Raw genomic sequence first — 24247 nt, 5'->3', positions numbered from 1 at the left:
TAACTGCTAGTCTGGGAGTGGGGGGTCTAGTCTTGATAGGCTGGGCTGACTGGCCATTGATTGTGCAGAGCTTTTTTTGACATTCTGATCTGGGGCAGAGCGTCGCCGAGCTGCCAAAATACCAGCGTTCCCTAATCGCATCAGGTTTAGCCAGGATTCGATTTCCAAACTCAGCTGGCACTTCATTTGCGGCGTGAGGTAGGCTCCCTTGGCCGCGTCGACATGATTGTGTGAGCCAGTGTGTAGACCATGGTAGACTGTGGCCCGGTGTAGAGTCTACAGCAGTACAGGCATCAAGAACTGCTCCAAAGTAAGTTTAGTTAGTAAAAGCAAGTCACAGTCATGAGCTTTTTCTTCATTTGTGGCTCCGCGCGTCTTCATTCAACGAGCGCTTGCTTTCAGACCTACGTCAAACAACTGGCCGGCTCTGTAGGGTCGGCACCATTCAGCTCATTCTTGTTAGCGTCCCCTTGCCCTGTAGAGGCGAGCGACGCAGCGCACCTGGTTCCACTTGAACCATTCGTTGAAGACACATTTATCGGTAAGTAGGTTTTGTAAATAAATCGATAAGTAAAGATGAGTGAGAGTCTCGATTCGCCTTTGGACGTTTGTGGTTTGTTATGAGTATGGAGGACTTTATCTGCTCTCTGTTCCAGGGATATCTTCACGACCCCGAGTGTTTCCGGAAAAGGGACCCAGGGACATCGGCGAGTGTTTCCAGGCCGCTCAAACAATTACGAACTGTTCTGCGTTCATGCCATTGCTCCCCCCTGTTTCGGAAGAAGGCCGCGCTTCATTCATCAGCATTGCTTCTGGTCAGTGATTACCAGGAATCTTCCACGCCCAACCTGTTTCCCAAGCGGGCTGGATCCTGTGGCTGTGGGCGGATGGTGTTGCTTCGTTTGGCGACCAAATGACGCAGTATAACGTTGCCAACGACTTATTTTGGTAAGTGGACCTCGATATCGAACCCACTTCTACAATCATGACATGATTGTAAGTATTAGGTAAACCTTGTATTGGAGAAAGATCATGTAGCTGTACATGCTCTCCGTCGGGGTCAATAGTACTCCACCCCGTAAGTTAGTTGTCTCTCTTCCTCTGCCCCCCCCCCCCCCCCACGCACGTACATGTATGCAGGCAACCAAACGAACGCCCGCATGCATGACCCCCCCCCCCACAAACACACACACACACACACACACACACACATACACACAAGCGCGCACACACACACACACCACGCACACATACACACACCTGTCCTAGACGGTCACATGTCCCCTCATACGGTGGACCAACAGATCGGTTGAGTACTATATTTCGCAAAGCTGTGGAGTTGGAAACCCCTCTTTGATCGGCAGCACCTGCCACATGCGTTGCAATGAGCCTGGCAGCAGGGTAGTGATAGCTGATTCCTTACCAGAACTGGTACCGCCGCAACCGAGTTGGGCTCAGACATTGAAGGGCCCGCCACTGGGCACGTAGAGCGATCGTTGCCGGGTAGACACTTATGGAAAGCGAAGCCTCCGGCACTCCTGAACCATCTCTTACACGCCCAGCATTTCCTGCTCCCAATCTGATCTGCGATCTGCTTGCTGCGCTCCTCTTTGCACTTTACACACACATACACATACACACCTCAGACCTGCCCATCGCAGAAGCGGTGACAGCAAACAGCTATGTTAAACATAGCAACTTGTGCTTGACACACACACACACTCGCTCGCGGGCACACGTGCCCACTCCCCCCCCCCCCCCCCCCCCCACTCCCACACACACACACATACCCAAGAACATTCAGGCATCTGAACACTAGAATTTTTTTATGGAAGTAAAATTCATTGGTTTGAGGGGAAGACGCAAGCGTGAAAAGCCTGAAGAAAACAATTGGCTATCACCACCAAAACTGAAACCAGGTTCCCTCGCTTGAGGCCAACGATGCCGTGCCACTAGGCTATAGTGTAAGCGTCATCTCAGCAGCGACAGTACAGCATTTTCTTCCGACTTTGTAACTCACACTTCCTGTGAATCCACACAGGCGGGTGGGGCGCAGCCCTTAACTGTAACCCGCACACTTGACGTACAAACTAGCACGCGGGGAGCCCCAAGTCCATGACAAATCCATTTGCGGCTTCGGCACTGAATTTGATTTTCAATAACTCTTGTCCCATCTCCTATGCGATGGATGATTTCAATTGATTTGATTTATTCTAGGCATGGATACCATCCACAGAAGGATCATCAAGTCCAAATCTCTTATTCTGCGGGAAAGTGTCTGCATCAATGAACAGTTTCTGGTCTTCCTGGCTGCTGAGTCTATAGCCAAAGAAGGGGATATCGAGTACATCAAGTACGTCGGAGACGGAAATAGGCACAGAAATGGACCAGAAAAGGTAATACTGTAAAGAGAGAAACTTTCGCTAGAGATTGAACTTCGCTATGTTTGCGATCGTCACACATTCGCGAATATCCATCCGTAGATCACCGTGAACTGCTCTGTACATTGATTGTAGACTGTACAAGATTCAATTGAAGAGGTCTAGCCGCGATGGTTTCTCACCATGAACCGGCGCAATTCTTGAAAACGTAAAATTGTGGCACCACGAAGGTTTATCGCCATCCAATGGTTTCTCGTTTATCGATCTCACAGACTGCATAGGCCATACAGCGTTGCACAACAGGTACTGTTGTAGATCAGAGTATTATCAGGTGCTTTGACAGTGTGATTAGCTCTTGTGTTCAGCCCAACTTCAAACACAAGGCATATGGAGCGCATGACGGTTTGCAGCTGCTTGCCTGAAATATTTTACATGCATGGACTTGCCAAGCGCTAAATTAACTATCGATGCACCTATTCACAAGGCCATCAAGGATGTGCAAGGATAGCTTTTCATTTACGCAGACAGAAGAACGAGCAGTTCGTGACAAAACGGCAATGGCTAGTTCTTCTGTCTGTGTATTCTGCTTGGCTTCGGCGAATTGAGCGCTCTACCAACCGTGGATGAACATCGCATGGTGCATTTTGATGTAGTGAAATTTTAAATGATACGGCTGCCTGTTTTGATTTACGTGTGCATTACAAACCCAGATGGTGAGCCAAGGAAAAAATGGAAATTAAACCAGATTTTGAACAGACTGACTGTTCAAAATCTGGTTTAGTTGGTGGACTCGATCGCATAACTTGTGCCCATAATATCCATGTTACAATTTTTTTGATTCAATAATGTATTATTCTGACTGGTATGATTGTGTACCTGCAGGTGGACAAGACTCTCGAGGTCGTCTGTCGCGGAGGCAAGACTGCCTTCTACGTGTTATGCTGTGCATTGGAGGCGACAGGTTTGTCCTACAATATCCAGGCAGCCGAGTTACTGAGAGCCGAATCTGAAGGTATGACTATATGTCACATTAATTAATACCATTCTTACAAATTCTCTTTCCAATCACTGCCAACAGTTTTCTAGTTGAAGTACGAGGTGGAGACGGAATTTTTCAATGGAAAAGGAAATGTCTAGCTTGCATACTCATGACACATGAGCATAGAAGTTTTGGGGCACTCCACTTAACTTCATTAGTAAAAGTGGGTTGTGGGCAATGCTGGCTCATCGACTTTAATCACTACATCGCAGAAATCCTTTTCCGGAACTAGATTTGTGACGTGCAGTAGTTGAATGCGAGACAGTATTGCTCACAACTCACTTTTACAAAAATGAATTTTCTTGAAAGTATCACCTGGAGACGTATAGCAGAATGTAGTGTGTTAGGCATTGCCAAAAACATGGCAGACTTTCCCTTGCTCCAACTAGGCTGCTGTCCTTGGCCCGGATTCATCTCCGCTCTTGTCAACTGGTGTCCTGCAACTTATTTTCATCGTTCTCATTGTGTGCCGTCTCCACACACTGCCTCCTTGTATAAGCATTTGCCTCTTGTTCTACGTGACATCACGCGCGACAGTACTACCGGAATAAGTCGTCAATTAGTGCATCGGGTTGGCAACCATTGCAGGGACATAACGTACCTAACAATGTCAAACTGCGGCACACCACTGGGAAGGATTGCAACCGACCCTCGGCCATCGCCAGGGGCGCAAGGCATTGAACGGGCGATGCTTCACTGAGCGCGTTCCTCCTATGCACATAATGGCTGCCAGAAGCAACGCAAAGGACAGCTGACATCGCAGCTATGCCATCACTTGCGCAACAGCATGCAATGCTGCTATTTCGAGGTCGTCCATACTTGCACTTGATGCTTCAACATCGGCATCGGGATTCCTCGTTTTCTGGCTGCAGGGCATGGAAGAACAAGGCGAGATACAAGCATTGCTAACATTTCTAGCTTGAAGACTAAAGAAGGCTGAAGGCTTCAATGTTGTTTGAGCCTGAACATGCAACAGCAACAAGTTGTTCTTCTCCCGATATTACTGTTGGAATGTAGAGTGGCCTGTCATGGGTATTGTAGAAGACCTTAAAAATAATTAATGAAATGTTTTAACGAGAATTACTGCCTGAACATTAAGAATTCCATGATTCAGGCGTGTAGTCTCGCACCTATGATTGAAGAGGGATGGTGGAGTGCCCTTGAGAATTGTGCGATTCATTTTCCGATCATGGGATTAGATTTCAAAGTATCCCAGTGTGGCCATGATTTGCTAAGATTGGCTCCGAGAGAAGATTTTGCCACAACAGATCCTGTCCCCATTCCACAGACCATTTTCTGTTGTCTATGTTCTGCCCTGTTCTGTGTGAATGTCCAGCCTGGACTTGTGAGAATGTGGCGGATGACGATGTGGAGGATAACTGTGATGAGATGGACCGGCACATGCATCGTGTCAGACGTTTCCATCGACAGGAGCTGCTCGTTCGGGCTCGTGCCATGGACACGGAGAATGGCGCAGTGCACGAACACCAGCAATCTGGATTATGCACATCACGGCGAAAAGAGCGGATGAACATACCTGTTCCGAAACCGTCCAAAAAGAATGTTATCAACACAATGCGTAGGGTTCAGCAAGGTAGGTTTTGGCATTAAAAATCCAACATTGTGAATTGAGAGTCAATGTCTGTAACGACTCACACTGCTCCTTTGGGAGTTTGTTTTCCCTGTGCCTGTGAGCGGCAGTGTTAATAGTAGATTTGTGTACTGATATTACCTCATAGCCTCATATCATCACCATTATTTATTGCATCTCTCTTATTGGCCAACGGCCACCGTGAGAAATAATAATAATATAATAATAATACTCCCTGGAGTGTGGCGAGGAAAGAGCTGGGGTGCATATTTCACTTACCTTCATGCTGCTCCTGGTGTGTGTGTGTATGTGTGTACGTGCATGTGTGTACGTGTTTGGGTGTGAACGTGTATGTGTGTGCGCATGTGTGTGTGTGTGGGGGGGGGGGGCTTTTGTGTGTCGGTGTATGCGTGCGCATGTGTATGTTTGCAGAAAAGCTGGGAATACTTCAATCGGAGATTGACCGCATGGGTTGCCTAGCTGACCTAGCAAGGAACGGTTTGTCCGACGTCACAAACCACAGTATTCATCATGACTCCGATAGGGATGAGGCTGCCGAGGATGAAGACCGACCAGAACAGCAAAGTGTTTCAGGTCAGCACATAGCTGAGTTTACTGGGGTATCTTACTTTGGCCTTACAAATCCGCTGTGTAGACCTTTGTTAGGTATCCTCTTCCGTACATTGCCTCCTTGCGCATCATTTTCTTGCTGGCCTGCACCCCGTACACAGCTTCCCGTAATCGTGTATAAACCTTCTGTTTCGGCATCTTCTCTAGCGCCCTTTTCTTCCCTTTCTCTCGCACTGTACTTGTACATATGCACTCGTATGTCCAGCCCTGTTCATACCACTTCCAGGACTTTGAGGACTGTGCGAGTATTAGTTCGAGCAGCAAATAAGCGCTTTGGGTCGGTTCCACCGAGCACAAACTGTTCATGCCGAGCCCAGCTGAGTACAATATCTTGTCTAAAATGTTTGTTATTTACAGTCAACTTTGCGTATAACGACACTCGGCTGGACATCAGAAAAATGTCATTTTTCGTGAATTGCCCGTATACCCGTAGTCTCTATATTTGTATTACAGTTAGATGGGACTTTGCTCTGGGCATGGAGATTCTGTCGTTATTCACGAATTGTGGTTATATCCGCAGTCGTTTTTAGCGAAGTTGACTATGTGTACCTTCATGGTGAGGAACCTGATTTGGTTTTTGCTCCATAGTGTACCAAAGGAACACGTGAAAGGTACTGATGGATAAACACATGTTTGTTACGCATTGTTCACCTGCAGATAGCAAACAAGATGCCAGGCATGCGAGTCGCACGATGCCCTGTCTTCTCGGCATGTCGTGCACCGGCCAACGAGACGACATGGTCGAGGAGGAGGCTGAGCAGGTCCTGGCCTACCTGAAGTGGGCAGGTGCGGTGAGCAAGAACGCCCGTGTTCGCAAGCACCAGTGTGTCATGCCTGTAACCGTGGTAACCCTGGAGGATACTGACGGCACGCTGAAGACATTTGATGGTGAGCTGGGCATTTAGCAGGGTGATCTAGTGTCTCACATCCACTGTCTATTGTGCATAGCCAGCAATCGCATGTCACCACGTACTTTGAAAATCAACATAATTTTTCGAATCGACCTTTTTTTCCGGATCACTTTTCAACGAGGACGAAGCAAAGTCGGCCGAACGAAGCCTAGAGGAAGAAAATCACCCTCTCCACTTCACCATCACGATACTGACATAGATACGAGATGAAACAACTAAAAAATCCACAAGAAAACTGTACGGCCATCATCGCGTTGACTTTGGTCTGACTTTTGTCTGAGAATTTCTATCACGATCAAACATGTACGAGGAGCACTCAAAAATAAGCCACAGACGTACCTTTATCGCTCTCTACTCCTTTTTCAAGGCACAAAAGTCGACTCTCCACTTTCAAACCAGGAACCAGACATACCAGTGGTCCTTTTCAGCTGCTCCACGAGCGCAGGAAATGTTCACCAAGGGGCGCAGAGCAGCATCCATTCCAGAAAAAGAGCTAAAATACGAGTGAGACTGCATGACTGAGTACATGAGTACATGAATGAGTACATGCAGAAAATAGTCAATTTCAGCGTTTCTGCTCCAAACAGCAACTAGCTTCGACTAGAAACAAAGATTACACCAAAGGATCAAACAACAACCAGTTTCTGCAGTTTTTTTGCAGATGGCTTCCTTGTGCTTGGCCCAGCACGTCAAAAATCACACCTCGGAGGAGTACAAAAATTACAACTCTCAGATGTCCTCGATTGCTGGCCATGGTGTCTTGGAAATGGCTGGGCATTTAGCAGGGTTATCTAGTGCCTCACGTTATCTGTGGTATGGCTGGGACTTAGTAATGTTATCTAGTGTCTCATACTATCTGTGGTATGGCTGGGACTTGGCTGGAGATGTAGCATGGCTATCTAAAGTTTTACCTTATCTGCGGGATGGCAGGCACTTGCATGGGGAGCTATTTGGAATACTAGCTGGGAACTACAAGTTTATACAGTGCTAGGCTTCCACTGCACACTTTGAGTATTACACAGTTTGACATTCAGATTCGCTGATGAGAAAACCCACCTTCGAGGGAGAGAGTCAGAAAACTCACCCTCAAATGTTGGTATGGTGTAGATACGAGGTAGCAGTCTTTTTTCGGCCTAGTAGTCTGCTGAAGTATGTAATCAAGCACGTTCTATTATGATCGCTGAATCTTGCCCGAGCCTGCAGCCCAACGTCTGCAGGCACGAGGGCTACAGGCAAGGGCAAGATTCAGCTATCATGACAGACAGACCGTCCTTGATTTTAATTCCTTCATCACAAAGCATAGGTAAGGTCACAGGTAAGCATACTAGGAAAAGTATTTTTTTTGTCAAAAGTTAAAGGAAAGTCTCTTTCTTCTGGATGGCCATCGGATTAAACATCTCATCATCCTCGGATATAGACTCAGCGCTATGGTTGGCAAAAGAGCAGCCGTCAGACATTGTCCAGGTTATGTCTTCGGGAAGTAGAAACCTAGAAGACACCATCGTTCGTTCATCGCCAATGAAAAGCAGGTTGACTCCTACAAAGCTCATATATTTTCTCTTGGCCTGGATCGCCTGGCAAAGTGCTAGCGTCCAATAAGCCTTTTGCGCGTTGTACAGATGCACGAAGTCCCGTAGAACCTAATGGGTGTTGAATGTGCAGGACCCTATTGTGTTTTCTGCTATTTCCACTAAGAAATGGGGCCTGAAGGCTTTTCAAACGAAAACCTTTTTCTGACAAAGATCTAGCTAGTCATTAGTTCTAACCAAAGTGAAGAAGTTGGAAAAGGGATTGTTTCCCATTAATTATGAGCCTAAAATTGGTCAAATACGCATGCATAACACACAATGAACACCCAATCAGGGCTGTACACACCTAGGCCCTAGTACTGAACTCCGTACATCTGTACAACGCGCAAAAGGCTTGTTGCATGCAGTTGGATGGGCTGAAACCATGGTGCAAAGTCAACCGGTATGAGGAGTAGTTCATCAAATCATCTATCATGATTATTCTCAGGCCTATCCAGCTGTTCAAATGACCAGATATCCAGTGAAAAGACAGGAGTACTGGTTGCATGGGAAGATGTTCAGTGAAGGGAACGAAAATGTTCAATGCCTCAATTATGAGAAGTGTTTTCTTGACTGAATGGGTGATATATTTTACCACAAAAAAAGCGCATTTGGCAGCGAAGAATGAGACATTTGCGATTGTGTGGATACATACGACCACTGCTTGCTTCCCTCTACTGTAAGAAAGGTGATTCTAACGAGTAAACGAATTTGAAAGAATCGTTAACTTTTGAAGTCGTTATGTGCAAAACGAGGTATACATGTACAGTCATTTGCCGGTTTTGAGACAGAATTCGTTAGAATTCCACCCTGCTAACCCACAAAATCCAGAGATCGTTAACTTTAATTGACGTTATAATATTTGGTCTTACAGTATAACAATGATATTTGATTCTCAATGTTAAGGACAAGGATCCGTGCTTGTCAAGCTCCTTGCCGACTTTCACTACAAAAGCAAAAGTGGCCATCGGAAACTAGTCGATCTCTTTGTCTCCGAGCTGGAGGATGCTCTCGGCGGCTGTCCGCTGAACCTGCAGGGCTTTCACGAGCTAGCAGACAAGACGGTCTTGTTCGTGCAGATGCCTGGTGATACGCTACAGCAGCTGTACGACTTGCTCGTCCACAACCCTGGCCGCCTGAGCAGCAAGACCATCCTTCAAGTGTCCACGGTTGACGGCGCTACAGTCCTGAGCACCGAGACCACCACACCGACAAGCAGCAGTACAGCTCATTCAGGTATGACCGCATAGAGGGTATTTTATTGATTTATTAAACTCAATTGTGTGGCATGTGCACGCAACTCTAGTGTGAGGAGGATCCCCAGAGAAAAGGGGTGATCCCCAGCCAGGGCAATAATACAAGAGAAAAACAAGAAAAAGTGGATTGGGGGGGGGGGGGCGTTATGTTATTACATCGTCGGTTGAGATGCGTTGCCGAAGTGACTGCACGGCAGTGCTCCATTTGGTCTTGCACTAGCAACTCGCGGTGCATACTTCCTCCGTGTCATTAAAATTGTCACTTCCCAGAGCGATTTTTCCAATCTTTTTGTCCACTCGAAACGAAGAAATCAGCTAGAACTTGAAGCAAAACATTGTCTAAGCTTGGGTTTGTGGCCTCTCGATTCGCCGCACTTACGGCTGAGGTCGACGTCTCCATCAAAATTTGAGGCAGACACTTCAGCACTCAACAAGACGCTGAACAAGAAGCGCGTTCAAATTCAGATACTGAAACTTCGTTTTAAAACGCGCGCGCGCGCGCACACACGCACACACACACACACACACACACAAATACACACACACACACACTGTCGATTTGCGTCCAATGCATGTGCCATCCAAACAGGCGACGCAACACCAAGACACGATCACAGCATTCAAGTCGATTTTTTTGTTTGCCACAAGTTTTTTTTCATAGCGTGACTTCTAGCTCCTTGGTCCTTTTTCATTTTTTATAAGTTATTCAAAGCTTACCATTGCACGTTTATTCTACTTGGTCCGCCCAGTTACAATTGGCGCTTATCTTCACACTTGTTTCAGGAAAGAAATACGACTATTTGAAGCAAGCCACGATCACAAAGCACTATATATATGATTTTTACATGTCTGTAAGCACCTCAGTCGAAAATTCAAGCAAGTTACACATCCTCCTCTCCACTATCCTCGCTGGAGGAAGAGGTCAAAACGTTCAATCCGGACAGCTGCTGCACGTGTCGTTTCATAGCTTGTTCCACTTCTCCTCGTCTCGAATCACGCTCAAAGGCAGTGCGTGCCTGTCACCTTGCCGATCAGAAGCTGAGTGAGACTGCCTGCATGTTGACTGTAAGTGTTATCCCCGTTCGTTGCAATAATGCGTCTTTGTTTGAGATAAAAAGGAAATGCCATATCAGTGTCCTTTTTGCAAATCCCCTCTTGCGCTTGTCGTACTTGCTGATCAGCACCCACGCGAGCCGCTGGTGCTTGTACATGCAGTGCAGTGATAGCTTCCGCTTGATGTAGCACCTGTGCGTACTGCACCTAAGTCCTAACGCCGTGCACCAGCCTTTTCGGCTAGTTTCTAGAAAGTCCTTTGCATGAGTGTTTCCCTCAGGACTTGGTGTTTTATTTGATTAGCGCCTTTACCCTGTCCACTGTGAGATTCAAAGTGTGTCCGCCTGATTGGTCTCACTTACTGGAGATGTCGACATGACCTGCTGTTTCTTCGTCAGCTATTTGCTGGTGAAAGCCCTTCACTAGGCGCTGTACTGTGCAAGCACTGAAATTCAAGCTCACGAAGCCCTTTTTCAGCTTTTCTATACCTCCCCGGGGTAAACAATCCCTGCCATCAGACAGCTGGAAGTAGACAGAAACTGTATACTCCATCGCTCTAAAATGCGAACATCCTGACCTATTTTACGGACTCGAGCGGAGGTTGCAGTGTTTTCTTGCGGTGGCGGAAGTGTTCGTCGGCGGCAGCTCCGTCAAAAAGACTCAAACGAACCGATCGCAACTTCTGTGATGGTTTGTGCTGCCATGTCGTCGGATGTAATGGTCAATGGTTATGTTCGGATGGTGAATCGGTGGTTCCATGCCGTATGACACAGGCAGAACACAGAAAAACCAAGTGAGAAGATAAGCGCCAATTTTAACTTGGCGGACCAAGTATGAATTGGTATTCCAGCCAATAAAACTCTGAACGGTACAATTCGGCTGTTTCTGTTAAAAATACAGAAAACTGTCCTCCTCCATTCACGTTAAAGCCGACCATGGCTACCCAATGGCTACCAAGGGTAGCAATGGTCGGCTTTAGAGTGCATGGACGAGGAGAGTGGTATTCCAGCCGGTGATCCTTCATGGAGAGCACAGTGTGCTGCGTCCCTAACAAAACATAACACACTGAACGTCTTCTTTTCTTTCTGTGCAATTATTTCCTTTTCAGAGACGTCATGTGAAGACGAGGAGCAGATTGGAGAGATTCTAGCAAAGGTGAAGGAATCAGCGGACGTACACATTGAGAAGATCGAGCAGACGATTCGGCGTGGAGCATCATTAAACGAAGTCGTTCAGGAGCTGTACACAATGTGTGACGACGAAGATACCAGCCCATCAGCTATCAGTGCCATCCACAGTGCAACTGAGAGTAAGCCTTGCAGGATAGCACAGGTGTAGGGCACTTGATGTGTTTACCAGTCCATGATGATTGTGCATGTACACCCTTATCAGTACTGTGACTCCTGAAAGCACTCCCACGCATCCACACACACATGCAGGCGCGCACGCACACACACACACACACACACACACACAAATACACACACACACAGGCACACACACACATGCACGCACACACACACACACACACACACACACACACATACACACACACACACACACACACATGCACACACACACACACACACACACATACACACACACACACACACACACACACAAACACACACATACACAAACACACACATACACAAACACACACACACACACACACATACACATACACACACACACACACACACACACACACACACACACACATACACACACACACACACACACACACACACACACACACATTTGCTGTCGATTTGCTTCCAATGCATGTGTACATACATGCCTCTCGGTGTCGGAATATTGCACCAATCTGCATTGTACTTGTCCGTTTCCCTCTTCCCATTTAAATACCTCAGGTACAATAAGAACAGGAGAAAGGTATGAACAGCTCAACAGCCTGTTTACAACCAGTGGCACTTGGAGGAGGCGTCCGCACCGTGATGAAATGAACAAGGTAATTTTGTCAGGCTTGCACATACACATACAACCGAGGCAAAATGCTGTATAGCTGTGACTTTAAGTTTCACGCATTTCAGCGATCATCAGACAGCGGCGCTCACATTCTGGCCATTTAGTTGGACACGTGTATGTGAACCTGTGGTAAAGAAATCTAGAAACAAACATTAGTGGGCACTGCTTTTGATTGCCCGTGGTACGTGTGTGTAATATGCATATGAAGAGCTGACATGCAAAACCTGCTTAATCCATTTCTTCACTTTGCGGATAATGGCCAAAAATGTATTCATTTTTTGTGAGCTTGATATCTAAATCCAAATTTGGGTTCCAGTTTTGAATTGGTTCTAATCAGATTTCAGAATATGAAATTTTCACTGGTGATGCCTCTCGATTTTTGATTGCACTGAGCTCAAAATCTTATTTCCTCAAATTTGGCGTTTATTGGGTTCTGCATGTCCGCTCTTCGTATTCGTATGCAATTAAGTAGAATTTAAAGCGTACAACAAAAACATTGCAGTACTGTCGAGGCATGCGGCCCAAGACAATGATAGCCGTAATAATAATAATAATAATAATATTTCGGTGTTCAGTGTAGACGCAAAGCAACTAATGTGTGATTTCTGACACTGCAGCGCACTATGTCATCGGCTGTGGGTATTGATTCGGCAGCAGCTGAAGATGGCCTGTCAACGGTGGGTATCGATCCAGCAGCAGCTGAAGACGGCTTGTCAACGCAGGCATCGGACCCCTCACCAAGTGAAAGTGATGCTTTCGCGAACATGACCGCAACAATGGATGCGCATGGCCGCGATGCTCCTGCCAAAACGAAAGACCCTGCCGTAATCAGTCCAGATGGTGACAGCCTGCCTGCTCGTGACACAACAGAAGAATCTCCGCCAGGTTCGGTCTCTCCTAGGCACGCTGTGTCTCCAACCCTGGTGAGGAACTAACGTGTTTTCAAGTTCATGTGCGCAAAATTAGTTCCCCTGTTTACGGAGGGCTGACTGTTTTTGATTACCCATTTTAATCAGCAATAGCCAATGTTTTAAAACTCTCGACTTAGCTTCAGTTAAATGACTCCTGTCTAAAAGATCTGAACAGTTGTTGAGAATTGTGAGTAATCTGCATCTGAAAACCTAGACTGTGTGTACGTATCAGTGGGCGCAAGTTGAACCAAACTCAATGGTGAGAATTAGCTAGCGATAGCAGGTACAGGTTCATGACCATCAATCTCCTCTGTTCATTGCTGCAGGATACCGAAGGGGACAACCTCAGCGTATCAAGCGATGCCAGCACAGGAAACAGCAGACCATCTTCGCCCTCGGCCTCGCAATCCTCCGTCACCAGTGAAAACTCCTGCTGTGTACGTCTTTCCTATTTAGTGCTGTGTAGGACTGTGATGTGGTTGCATGAGTGGAGGCTGCATTTCACCTATCCTCTAGCTGGAGAATTGTCGCTAATCCTCTGAGATTCGTATAAGTTGGTCATCACCGCTTCGGGTTTTTTCAATTCTTTTTCTTCAGGCGCCAACGGAAGCGCAAAATGAGGATGAAAAGGATGATGTAGCAGCGTGCAGCGTAGGGGAATCTTCTGAACATCTCTACGCCAAGGTGGTGAGTGAATTACAGTGCAATATAGGATAATTCACTTGCATGCTACTGTGAAGTTAAAGTTATTACTGTAGAACGGGTAATTCTAGCGACTATTAATTTTAGCGTTTTCCCATTGTCAACCGGTTAGCGACGTTTTATTTTAGTGATTTGCAGCGATTTTACTCACGGATCACCAGTGCACTACTAATGTCTCAACGGATTAGCGACTTGAAACTTTAGCGAAAATGAGTCGATCGCTAAATTCGCTAGGGTTTTTACGTCGCTAAAATTCCCGTTCTATAGCACTCCATTGGATCATTGACACTCTATGGGAGAGTTTGATGCTAGGTGATTTCGTTCAAATGGCATAGTATAGGGAGTGCAGAACTACAGAAGTACGATAATCGTGTAGGTGTGATATGATTTGCTTTTCCAGCTTCATCACTTTGGATAGAGCTAATGGATAGCCCCCTTTTAGGAGCTGCATCTGCGCCTTGCTCATTGAATCGGTGGTGGCGTCCGTCAAAGCCGTTGTATGAAAGGCCATCTGTCAGAGCACGGCTCAAAGTCGCAATACCGATACACAAATAGGCTCCTGCACATTGAACACTCCACCAGTTCGACATGATGCTACGGGATTTGGCACACCAGTACAATTTGAATACACCCTTTGAATACAGACAAATTTGTATTTATTCCCCTCTCATTGGAGTGAGAGGGAGAGAGCAAAAGATAGACACAGAGACATGGTATAGAGATAGTGCCTACGTTCTGTGTGGAATTGTTTGGCGCATTTGTGTTTACAAGCACTTTGATGTTTGCACGTGTAAACCTGTGTGTTCTTTCTGTATGTGCGGTTGTGTGTGTGACCTACATCCATTTCTAGAGCGAGAGCCCTGAGGTCTCCTCTGAACCCGAATCAGACCTGGACTCCTCTAATACCGCACCTTCAGTTCTTGTTGTTGCATCGTCGGAGAAAGACAAGCCGGTAGGTTCCATTTTTTCAGTTGAACTTGAGTAGGCTGAGGGAGATTGTGTCTGAAGAGCTCTGCGCTCTGGATGGCAATCGACAAGTCGGTTCTGCGGAAAGGCAGGAGCTCCGCTGTGGGTAGCAACCAACATACATCAACGTCCTCCTGGTCTGGACGATTGCGGTCGTAGCGGCTCAATTATAAAGCGCTCACGTTTCTGGTGTGTTTCTGGAGCATGGGGATTTAAGAATGATCATGTCGAGAGTGATTAGGTGGATAATGATCATGTGTGTATTGATCATGTTGAGAATGCCATGGAATGGTGTTCTCTGCTTGCTGTACTATAACCAGCATGAGCGTGTACCGGACTGATGTTAGGGTGGCATGGGTTCTTCTTTTCTACAGAGTGAACCGATGGTGCAAGGAGTTGAGCTGGAAGCCGGCACGGATGTTCTGTATGATACTGCGGTAAGTGTTCTGTGTGGCTGGTGAGGCATCGATGTCTAGTTAGTTACCTGAAAGCCACCTGCTTGCAGCTCTACATATTCTGCGATGGAGCTGTATCTTCTTTCGGCACAGTGTCTGAGGGCTGTGTGCAACCTGTCTTTGTCAATGTTAAGCAAGCCTGGACTTGGTTGAGCAATCTTTCTGGTTAGCAAGTTATCTGCCCTGGTGCTAAGCTCGCTGTGTTCATTGTAGCTGGAGCGCTCTGATTGTTAATGCTTGGGCAAGTTTAAACATGATTTGTGATTCTTTGGATGTCATTTTAAATGATTGGTTCGGCCTGTGGCTCTGAGCCCCCGTGATGAGATCCTGTAAAGATCTTAACAGCCAACTCTCCGGAGATTGATTTGGGATCCTCTTGATGAGTTTGGATCGTTGTTCTCCTCTCTCCAAGAGCTTTCTACCGAGCCAAAGATCGTGAAAATCGGTGAAGCACAACTGATGTTATGATGGAAAAGCAAACAATTAGTAGTCAAATTATTGTAACTTGATTTGACCAGTGGCACTGTAAAGGGTTTTAAGAGTCAGCCTGTTTAAAATCACATGTATGGCACACAATGTCATGTGCAAATTCATGGCCCATTGGTGCCTGCGTGCTCCTTGCTAGGTGGAAACTGGCATGCGAAGCCGCGGCGTGGCTATTCGAACCAGGGTGCGAAAGAGACAGGTGAGTGATGTTACCTTGGTAACTGTGTAGTAACTGAGATTTGTGTACTCTGAAATCTGCTGAAAATCTTGAGGGGACTCGAGACGGCTGCCAGGGGCCTTTTCTTGGTAACTTTGTCCTATCTGAGATTTGTGTGCTGATCTGAAATCTGCAAGTGATTTAGATGAAAATCTTGAGGGAACTCGAGATGGCTGCCAGGGGAGGTTTTCTATAGGCTAGCAGTCTTCTGCCAGTGACCTAAAGGGGCTTACACATTCCTGGTCTCATCTGTGCTCCAACTGTCCTTTTTAATAACAGAACACGGCAAGATTGCAGGAGAGATCGGAGAAGGGCTTAATTGAATCGGACAAGGTGGACATGAGTGTTAAACTTGAGAACCAGCTGTAAGTTTTACCTTTTGAACACGCTCTCACCTTTCTAGGTGAATGATTCTCTGCTCAGCAGAGATGGCAATCATTTCATTTGAAGAAAGGCTGGGCTGTTTGCGAGGTGTGATGTCTTGGCTGGGCAATACCTTTTCAAGGCATAGGCCAACCAAAACGGTTAAAAGATGGTCCTTACTCGATTTTATAGGTTTGTTGGAGTCCGAAAAATTGTGTGAGCTTGATTTACTTGTTGAAAATTCACATCGCGTATTCTTTTGTTTCGTTTACAGTTGGTACCATGGATGCATGAGTCGCAAATCAGCCAACGAGAAACTTGCCGAAGTCAGTCTTGGGCATTTCCTGGTCCGAGACAGCAATAGCTATGAGGACACATACGTCCTTTCAGTGAAGTGAGTTTCATAATGGTAGATGATTGCAGTGACCGGACGAGACCACACAACGCTTGCAGGCACCAGTGCGAACACTTCACCAGCCACACTCCACGACAGCTATAAGTTGCTCCTGACAAGCCTTGTTTCGTTCCATTATAATGACGAGAATTCATCAGAGTGTGGCTGGTGAAATGTTCATGCTGGTGTCTGCAAGCGTCCTGTGTTCTCATCTGATCATAAGACAAATCTACCCCTACTATTGATGGACAGACCAAATGAAGATGGTAACAACAACAATACTTATGGAGTAAGTTTCATTGGCAGTTTCGGTTTTCGACCTTGCCTGGATCGGGTGTTTCTTATTGAGCAGCATTTATTTATTTATTTTATTTCAAGCAATACATGGCTGGGGTAGCCAATGACCACTTTGCGTGGCGATTGCAGGGTTTTTATAGCCAACCATGGCTAACATGGAAAAGAGTAAGAAGTCAAAAAGAAAAGGAAAAGAAGAAAGAAGCAATTATGGACTAAAATTGTGGTCTACTGGTAAAGCAAGGTGTTCCTGAACGCTGTTAAAGTAGAAAGGCCCTTTGTCTCCTGGTGCAGCTTAAGCCAATGCAAATAGCCATTGAAAAGGGGGGAGTGTAGCAATGCAGAAGAGCGGGCTAGAGGAAGGGAGAGTTGGTTCCTAGTGGAGTTATCCCGTCGGAACCAGTCACATGGTTTAAGATGCGGGGGTATTTTGGAAAGTCGAATACGATGGATAAGACAGCACATCATGATTCGTCGTCTTTCTAGGAGAGGTCTGGTCGAGGATAACATATAGAGAGCGACACTAGCATGTCGGTGGGGGTGGTGGTGGGTGAACTAAGACAGTACTCTATGTCATTCGTCCTTGTGCATCTGCCGGAAATACATCTGTAGCCAGGATGAAGAAATGAAGAAATATCGTTCGTACAGAAAACAAGCAAGGCCAGCATAGTTGCTCTATGCAAACTCTTACCAACAAGTGGGTGCTTTTTCTGTAAACTGCTCAACTGGCGGTATCTTCCAGATTTTACAATGCTAAGAATGATGAGGACACAGTAGGGAATGCTGAAAATGAGCAGGGAAAATCAGATGCTCTTTTGTGATATTGTGTTTCTTTCCAGGGCTGGCGATCACCCAGTGCACCTCACAATTAGCTGGGATAGACAGCATTGCGGCTTTGGCTTGCGCGACGGCAAAAACTATTACAAAGCGGTGCCAGAGCTCATCGCTGCCTATTTCAGTCGGCCGGTTCCTAATCAAAGAGATGCAGTGCCAACAACGCTGATTTTTGGCATTCGACGAGTAAGAGAGGTAAGAGAAGTGAAGCAAGCACTGAGCTCAACGCACCGCCAAAGAGGATTTACCGCATGCAGGGCAGCAGGAAACTGCCTCTCTGACAGTGCAGTATAGGTGTGGTGTGCGGCCGTGCATGTATCATCAGTCAGAAAAACACTCGAACTCTTGGTGAACTGTGTGATGTCCGCTGGTAGCACGACAGGCATCTGCAATGCATTCATAACCCCTACTCTACTCTAAGGGAATCCCCGAAAAGACCACCCCAAAGAATAGTCTGCCTGGACCCATTCACCGAGGAGAATTCAACAATACTGTGTTGTGTGGAAAACATTTTTGGGGGATTTAAAAAAGAGGTTCCAACTGTGTCTACATTATGGTGAGTACCAACCCTCTCGAATTTATGCTAAAAATGACTGCATCGCCATCTTATTGGTAGACTAACCCGATACAATTTCTCAAGCATTACTTCGTGTCTATCTTACCTGTTTCTATGGACTTAAAGGCCACGCTGACGAGATCAGGGAATCGACCTCGCTCTGCCATCAATCCTCTGGAATCCTCATACAATGATTTGGTGAGTTAAGAGAGAGAGAGAGAGACATGCTTTTGGTGGTGATTGGTGGTCTCTTCCAAGGGCATATTCGATTGGTAGGATTGTGATCCCGATCCACCAGATCCACTGGATTCGCACCGTTTCGATTGGTCGAATCCGGATCCGGTCAACCCACCTCAGGGAGGGTTGACCAGATCCAACGGATCCAAATGTGACCTTTGTGCGTATATGGCGGGCAAAAATCATTTTGTACACATTTCTGTACACATTGTGGTACGCACACGTGACACGTACACGTGGAGGTTGTTGACTTTTTGTACGACGCACGCGATGAGTACGACTTTCACCCTTTTGGGTGGCTCGTGAGCGCCATTGTATTACTTCGTCAACATAGCAACAGTCAAGGTCGAAAATAAAGTGTTCAGTTGACTCTGAAGGATCCAAGGGATCTGGGATCTGGATCCCGATCCCGATCCTTATCAATTGAACATGCCCCAAGACTTAGCACTTTAGCATATACCATGCGGATTCACTACTATGCAGATGTATGTCCCTCTCGAGCATACCATGTGGATTCACCCCCCCCCCCCCCATGCTATGCAGATTTACTTTCCTTCTTGAGCTTTTTGCCTTTAAAATAGAAAACAATTAGTCTGACACGACATTCTGAAATTTTCAATCACAGTCAAATTGACATATGCGAATGTGCTTGCATAGACCGGACAAGACAATGTGGCTCGACCAGCTACTGTGCTTGATTAGAACCAATAATATCACGGCATGCAAACTCTGAGGACACCAGCCAGGGCAGTCAGCCAGCTACACGGGATGTCAGCGCAGCACTTCTAGCAAGGATTAATGAGGAGGATCTCTTTGAGGTGATTTCGTTGCTCGAGATTAAAAAACGATGCTTTCTTGACCCAGAATGTCCTGTGCTCTCTTGCTTTGGCTAAATTCTCCATTTTGGTTGTTTTGTGTGTGTGTGTGTGTGTGTGTGTGTGTGTGATGTGTAGGATGAGCAATCTAGTGTGCAAGATGGTGATACTCATGAGTATAGTGCAGCAGAGGTACGGAATGCGAAAACGCATTGTGTGTGTGTGCATGCGTGTGTGCGTACGTGTGTGCGTGTGTGCGTGTGTGCGTGCATGTTCAAACCATCTGTTTGTTCGACAGTATGTTCAGCTGTCCACATGTGTTCACAGGCTTGCTTGTTTTGATGTGACCGTTCTAGGTCACGGTACACACACACACACACACACACACACACACACACACACACACACACACACACACACACACACACACACACACACACTTATCACCGTCATGGATGATAGCAACCGTCACTTCAAAGTGTGTACAGTCGTTCCTCTCTAATCCGGCACTTGTTTATCCGGAACCCTTGCCAACCGGCGCACTTTCTGACGAAACCGATTTTTTTCGTTCAATTCCTACATCTTAATCCGGCACTTGAATTCCGCCTCCGGCAGTGACTTTTTGAAACGAATCGCTCAAACTGCACGTAGTTTGATTTCATAATCCGGCAGTCGTAAATCGACTGTGCGTGTGTGTGCAAGAGTACGTAAACATGTTCTCTGTTTTACTTTATCACTGTGTATATTCCTGGAGAAAAGTTGAGAATATAAAGCCGTGCACCAAATACTGGGGTCGACACGGAAAACCCTGCTTTTGGACGTATGATACATGCATGCAATTGGGTAGGGCCGGGTCAGAGGGCAGGATTTCTTAATCCAGAAACCTCGTTAATCCAGCAGAAAATGCCGTAGCAAAAGGTGCCGGATTAGAGAGGGACAACTGTATCTTCAGGTATCTACCGTTCTGGCCAGAGGAATCCAGCAACATGAATAAAGTGACACCTCACTCAAGTGAGCATATTGTTGTGTGTGTGTGTGTGTGTCGTGGTGCTTAGGCTGCATAGCCATCAACACAATGTTAATCATGAGACTGGACTTCTCTGGGTAGGACTGCACCTCATGAAGACAGTGACAGCGCGCTGAAGTGAGCAGAATGGTGTTTGTGGTGCTAGGACTGCCTGGCATCCGCACTGCTATTATATTCATAAGGTTGGGTATCGCTGTCCAGGACTGTACCTGTGCAGACTTTGTCCATGTGCTGCTCTCGTTCCGCTCTGCAGGGATACCTGCCTCTGAAAACAAGACCGAATCGGCGCTCCAAGGAGTTTTTCAAAAGCTGCATCATTGATGAGGACCTACCACTGAAAGATCAGTTGTGAGTTGCTGGACATCAATCCAGCATAACATGTTTTCCGGAGTATATTACGCACAGGAGTATACCCCGCACCCAGATTTTTTTCCACGAAATACGGACATCTACCTTTATGTTAAACTCGGACTGCCAAATCGCCGTCAGGTCCCCGAATGTCTCCGTACTTTGTCAGTTTTTTTAAAGTCCGGCTTACAGCCGGTAGACGGATAGTTTTCACAGAGCAAACAGCATTTGTAGCAAAGCAGGAGGAAGATATGTTGTTTCAGTCCTGCCTCTCCATGATCATAATCCAACACTATTCCTTTTTTAGTTTAGCAGTAATGATTATGTGAAGGGAAGCCAGTAATGCAACACAATGTTAGATGACGCTCCACAGCATTGTGCGTGTACCGGTATTCATGCAGGCTGCAAAGGACCGCACAATGTGATTGGTAGATGAATGCAGTTAAGTGCCATGTTTTTAATTTGGCTCGGATGTCATTGGGCAACATTTTGAATTGGAGCATTTCATTAAAGGCCGTATCTTTATAGGAAAGGTGTTTTCTCCCGACAACGTAGGTCACGCTTTTCCGCTGACTGGACTTAAAGCAAGCTCCGGTGTGGGGAGCAAACACCTTTCCTATAGAGCCATCGCCGAAGTCGCGACCACTATCTCATACTGTATTTTTATCTGATGGGTTTTGTTTGATTTTCCGCCTTCAGTTGGTTTTATGAAGATCTCACACGTGAACAGGCAGAACAGAGGTTGGACTGGGCCGGTGGAAATGGCTTCTTCCTCGTACGCAAGAGCAAGACACCGGGCGTGGAGTGTGTCCTTTCGTTTGTGTAAGGATCGCTTGCTTTGGGCGAGGTGTACAATTGTACACTGCTAAGTTGTATGTTCGTGTAGGCATTATCGTGTGTGCCCTTGTTTGCGAGTTTGTGTATGCGTATGGGCACGTGTATGTGAGTTTGTGTATGCGTAGGCGCACGTGTGTGTGAGTGGGGGCGGGGGAGGCATGTTCATGCATGTTTGTATCAGGGAGTAGTACAATACGTTCTAACGAGAGAGCTTGGAAGCTCAGGGCCCTACTCTATGCTTTTTTGCCTTGATGACCTAGACAAAAAAAACTATCGCGCGCCCTGCATGCATCCCCCGATACACTTCGCATACATACTAATTCTTCCAAGTTGCTTCACATTATGATCTTGCATTTGAAAGCCCTATTTGAATATGCATTGTGGCCAGCCGTCTTTGATGGTACGGTACGGTAGGGGATAGGTACGGGACAGGTACAATCGAGGGTAATACGACACCGTCTCCCGTACCGTACCATCAAACACAGCTGGCCACATACAGCTTTTTTTGCCGTCAGATATGGGATAGCGCCAGGCGTGACACAAACAAACAAACAAACACACAAACAAACACACAAATACCAAATTAAAGCTGTGTGGACCCTGGCTAGCGCCAGACGTTACTGAAGTAACGTCTTCTGCATAGCTACGGGAATAATTATATTGTACTACTCGCTGGTTTGTATGGTCTTTCATGGTGTCGTTACAAACGGGAGCCCAAATCCAAAAACATCCTCGATTTCATGTTGAAGAAAAATGAATTTATTGCAATTTAAAGTTTGCACTTTATTATGGACATGGTGAGTGATCCACCACAATCATGCACGCGTGGTAGTATCATATATTATGTATCTTTTTTACTTGGTCCGACTTATTAAAATGTGCGTTTCGCTTCGAACGTCAACCAAACGAATTCAAAAAATCTCAGGACGGAAAAAACTATCCAGCTACCTAACACTATCCTTCAGTTGTCGATTTGTGATGTTGAAGAAGAAATGGCTCCAACTCCAAAGGAGGCAGCGCCTCAGGATCCTAGTCGTCTCGGGCATTTTGCGTCCAAATGTTGTCGTAAGAAGACTCCTGTTGCTTCTCGCGCAACACAGAGAAGGCCTGATGCTGAAATCAACACCCCACTGCGATGGGGAATTGTCATGGAGTACCAGAAACTCCTGGGCGATCATTCTCGAGTGCCTCCTGGCGGAATGAAATCGCTGCAGTCGCTGTTTTCTTGGCAGAATTTCAGCAAGCGCGTCATCCAGAAATTCGTGCAGAAAGCACCAGCATCGCTCCGTCCCGTTTGCTGATCTCTCTCGCAGTCCTACACGATGTGGCTGCCGACTAATCAAGATCACAGAAGAGATCGTCTAGAAGTTGATCGGAATAAATAACCGCCCTTGAGGTCGACTTTCAGGCGACAACCTGGCTGGAAAACTGAAGCGCAGGAAGGGTGAATTATCCTGTGGATACGGTGCGTGACTGGTGCAGAGTCCTCGGAGCTGCGATCGCGATGCGTCACAAGATCGCCAGTCTCCGGGGCCTGTGGATTCGTGAAATAGGCAGGGAAGAGCACGCATTGTCTGACTGCATGCATGACAGTCATGTCGACACAGATCAGACTCAGAACGCCCTCGGCACACGGGGATGAGAAATGATTTTTGTATGCGTGGTGGTTTACTTCTTCGCCTCTTTTGAAGGTGTTGCGGGAGCGTCAGGTGAAAACACCTATAGCCACCATTCTGGCAGTCGTACTGCACGAGGAGGAGGCAATGTCGGTCGTCTAAATCGTGCATATGGAGTGAAAAAATCAAGGAAGCGCAGTGTAGCTTGGAGGAGATGAAAAAACTGTCGACGTTTTGCAGGTTAACGCACTTGCAGATGCGCCCTGAGACACCAGCAGCGATGAAAACTAGAAGGTCAGGCCGAGAAACGATACAGTAGTTATCGATCCACCGTCTCTCGGTTGATTCTTTAGTACAGGTGTTTCTTTGTACATATGCTTGAGTTTTGAAGCGAAGCGCACATTTTAATAAGTCGGACCAAGTTATGATACACTGCTACCCTGACGGAACCTTCTCACATTTTGATTTGTTCTGTGTTCAATGCGCAGGACGGAAAAGGGCCCGTATCACACTCAGATCCTGTTTCGCGACGGAGCCTACTGTCTGGAAGGCGGTAACCAGCCATTCGCCAGCATCGTGTGCCTGATCTCTCTCAGCACCAAGTATGACCTGCTGTCCCCGATCACCAAGCATCCAGCGATCCTCGGGCACGGCGTCCCCAGGGACGATTATCTTGCATCCCAGGTGGGCTGTGTGGTATATATATATAGGTGTGGCCATCATAATTATTTTCGCCGTGCAATTGCTGGCCCCTTGGTTAACCCTTTATTG

The 24247-nt window shown here is 46.6% G+C and overlaps 1 protein-coding gene across 1 annotated transcript in view; it reads left to right on the top strand.

Annotated features, from left to right (window-relative positions):
• The first annotated feature begins 314 nt into the window (after positions 1-314).
• The window catches only part of LOC135819739 (uncharacterized), a 40942-nt gene continuing 17009 nt past the window's right edge, over positions 315-24247 (top strand). Inside the window, exons 1-24 of the mRNA XM_065332998.1 lie at positions 315-541; positions 657-948; positions 2218-2396; positions 3264-3393; positions 4757-5014; positions 5444-5605; positions 6299-6529; positions 9027-9356; positions 11538-11738; positions 12304-12401; positions 13036-13341; positions 13656-13766; positions 13927-14016; positions 14882-14983; positions 15372-15434; positions 16078-16137; positions 16435-16520; positions 16793-16912; positions 18046-18235; positions 18723-18794; positions 19787-19840; positions 20929-21023; positions 21723-21845; positions 23965-24160. Of these exons, the coding sequence (XP_065189070.1) occupies positions 2220-2396; positions 3264-3393; positions 4757-5014; positions 5444-5605; positions 6299-6529; positions 9027-9356; positions 11538-11738; positions 12304-12401; positions 13036-13341; positions 13656-13766; positions 13927-14016; positions 14882-14983; positions 15372-15434; positions 16078-16137; positions 16435-16520; positions 16793-16912; positions 18046-18235; positions 18723-18794; positions 19787-19840; positions 20929-21023; positions 21723-21845; positions 23965-24160 (3255 nt within the window). The 5' untranslated portion in view covers positions 315-541; positions 657-948; positions 2218-2219. The remainder of the gene's footprint in view (positions 542-656; positions 949-2217; positions 2397-3263; positions 3394-4756; positions 5015-5443; positions 5606-6298; positions 6530-9026; positions 9357-11537; positions 11739-12303; positions 12402-13035; positions 13342-13655; positions 13767-13926; positions 14017-14881; positions 14984-15371; positions 15435-16077; positions 16138-16434; positions 16521-16792; positions 16913-18045; positions 18236-18722; positions 18795-19786; positions 19841-20928; positions 21024-21722; positions 21846-23964; positions 24161-24247) is intronic.

Source organism: Sycon ciliatum, chromosome 6 (assembly GCF_964019385.1).
Source record: "Sycon ciliatum chromosome 6, ocSycCili1.1, whole genome shotgun sequence".
In the NCBI taxonomy this organism is placed as follows: Eukaryota; Metazoa; Porifera; class Calcarea; order Leucosolenida; family Sycettidae; genus Sycon; species Sycon ciliatum.
Note: the sequence above shows the minus strand (reverse complement) of the source record. Positions and strands in the feature narration are given on the sequence as shown.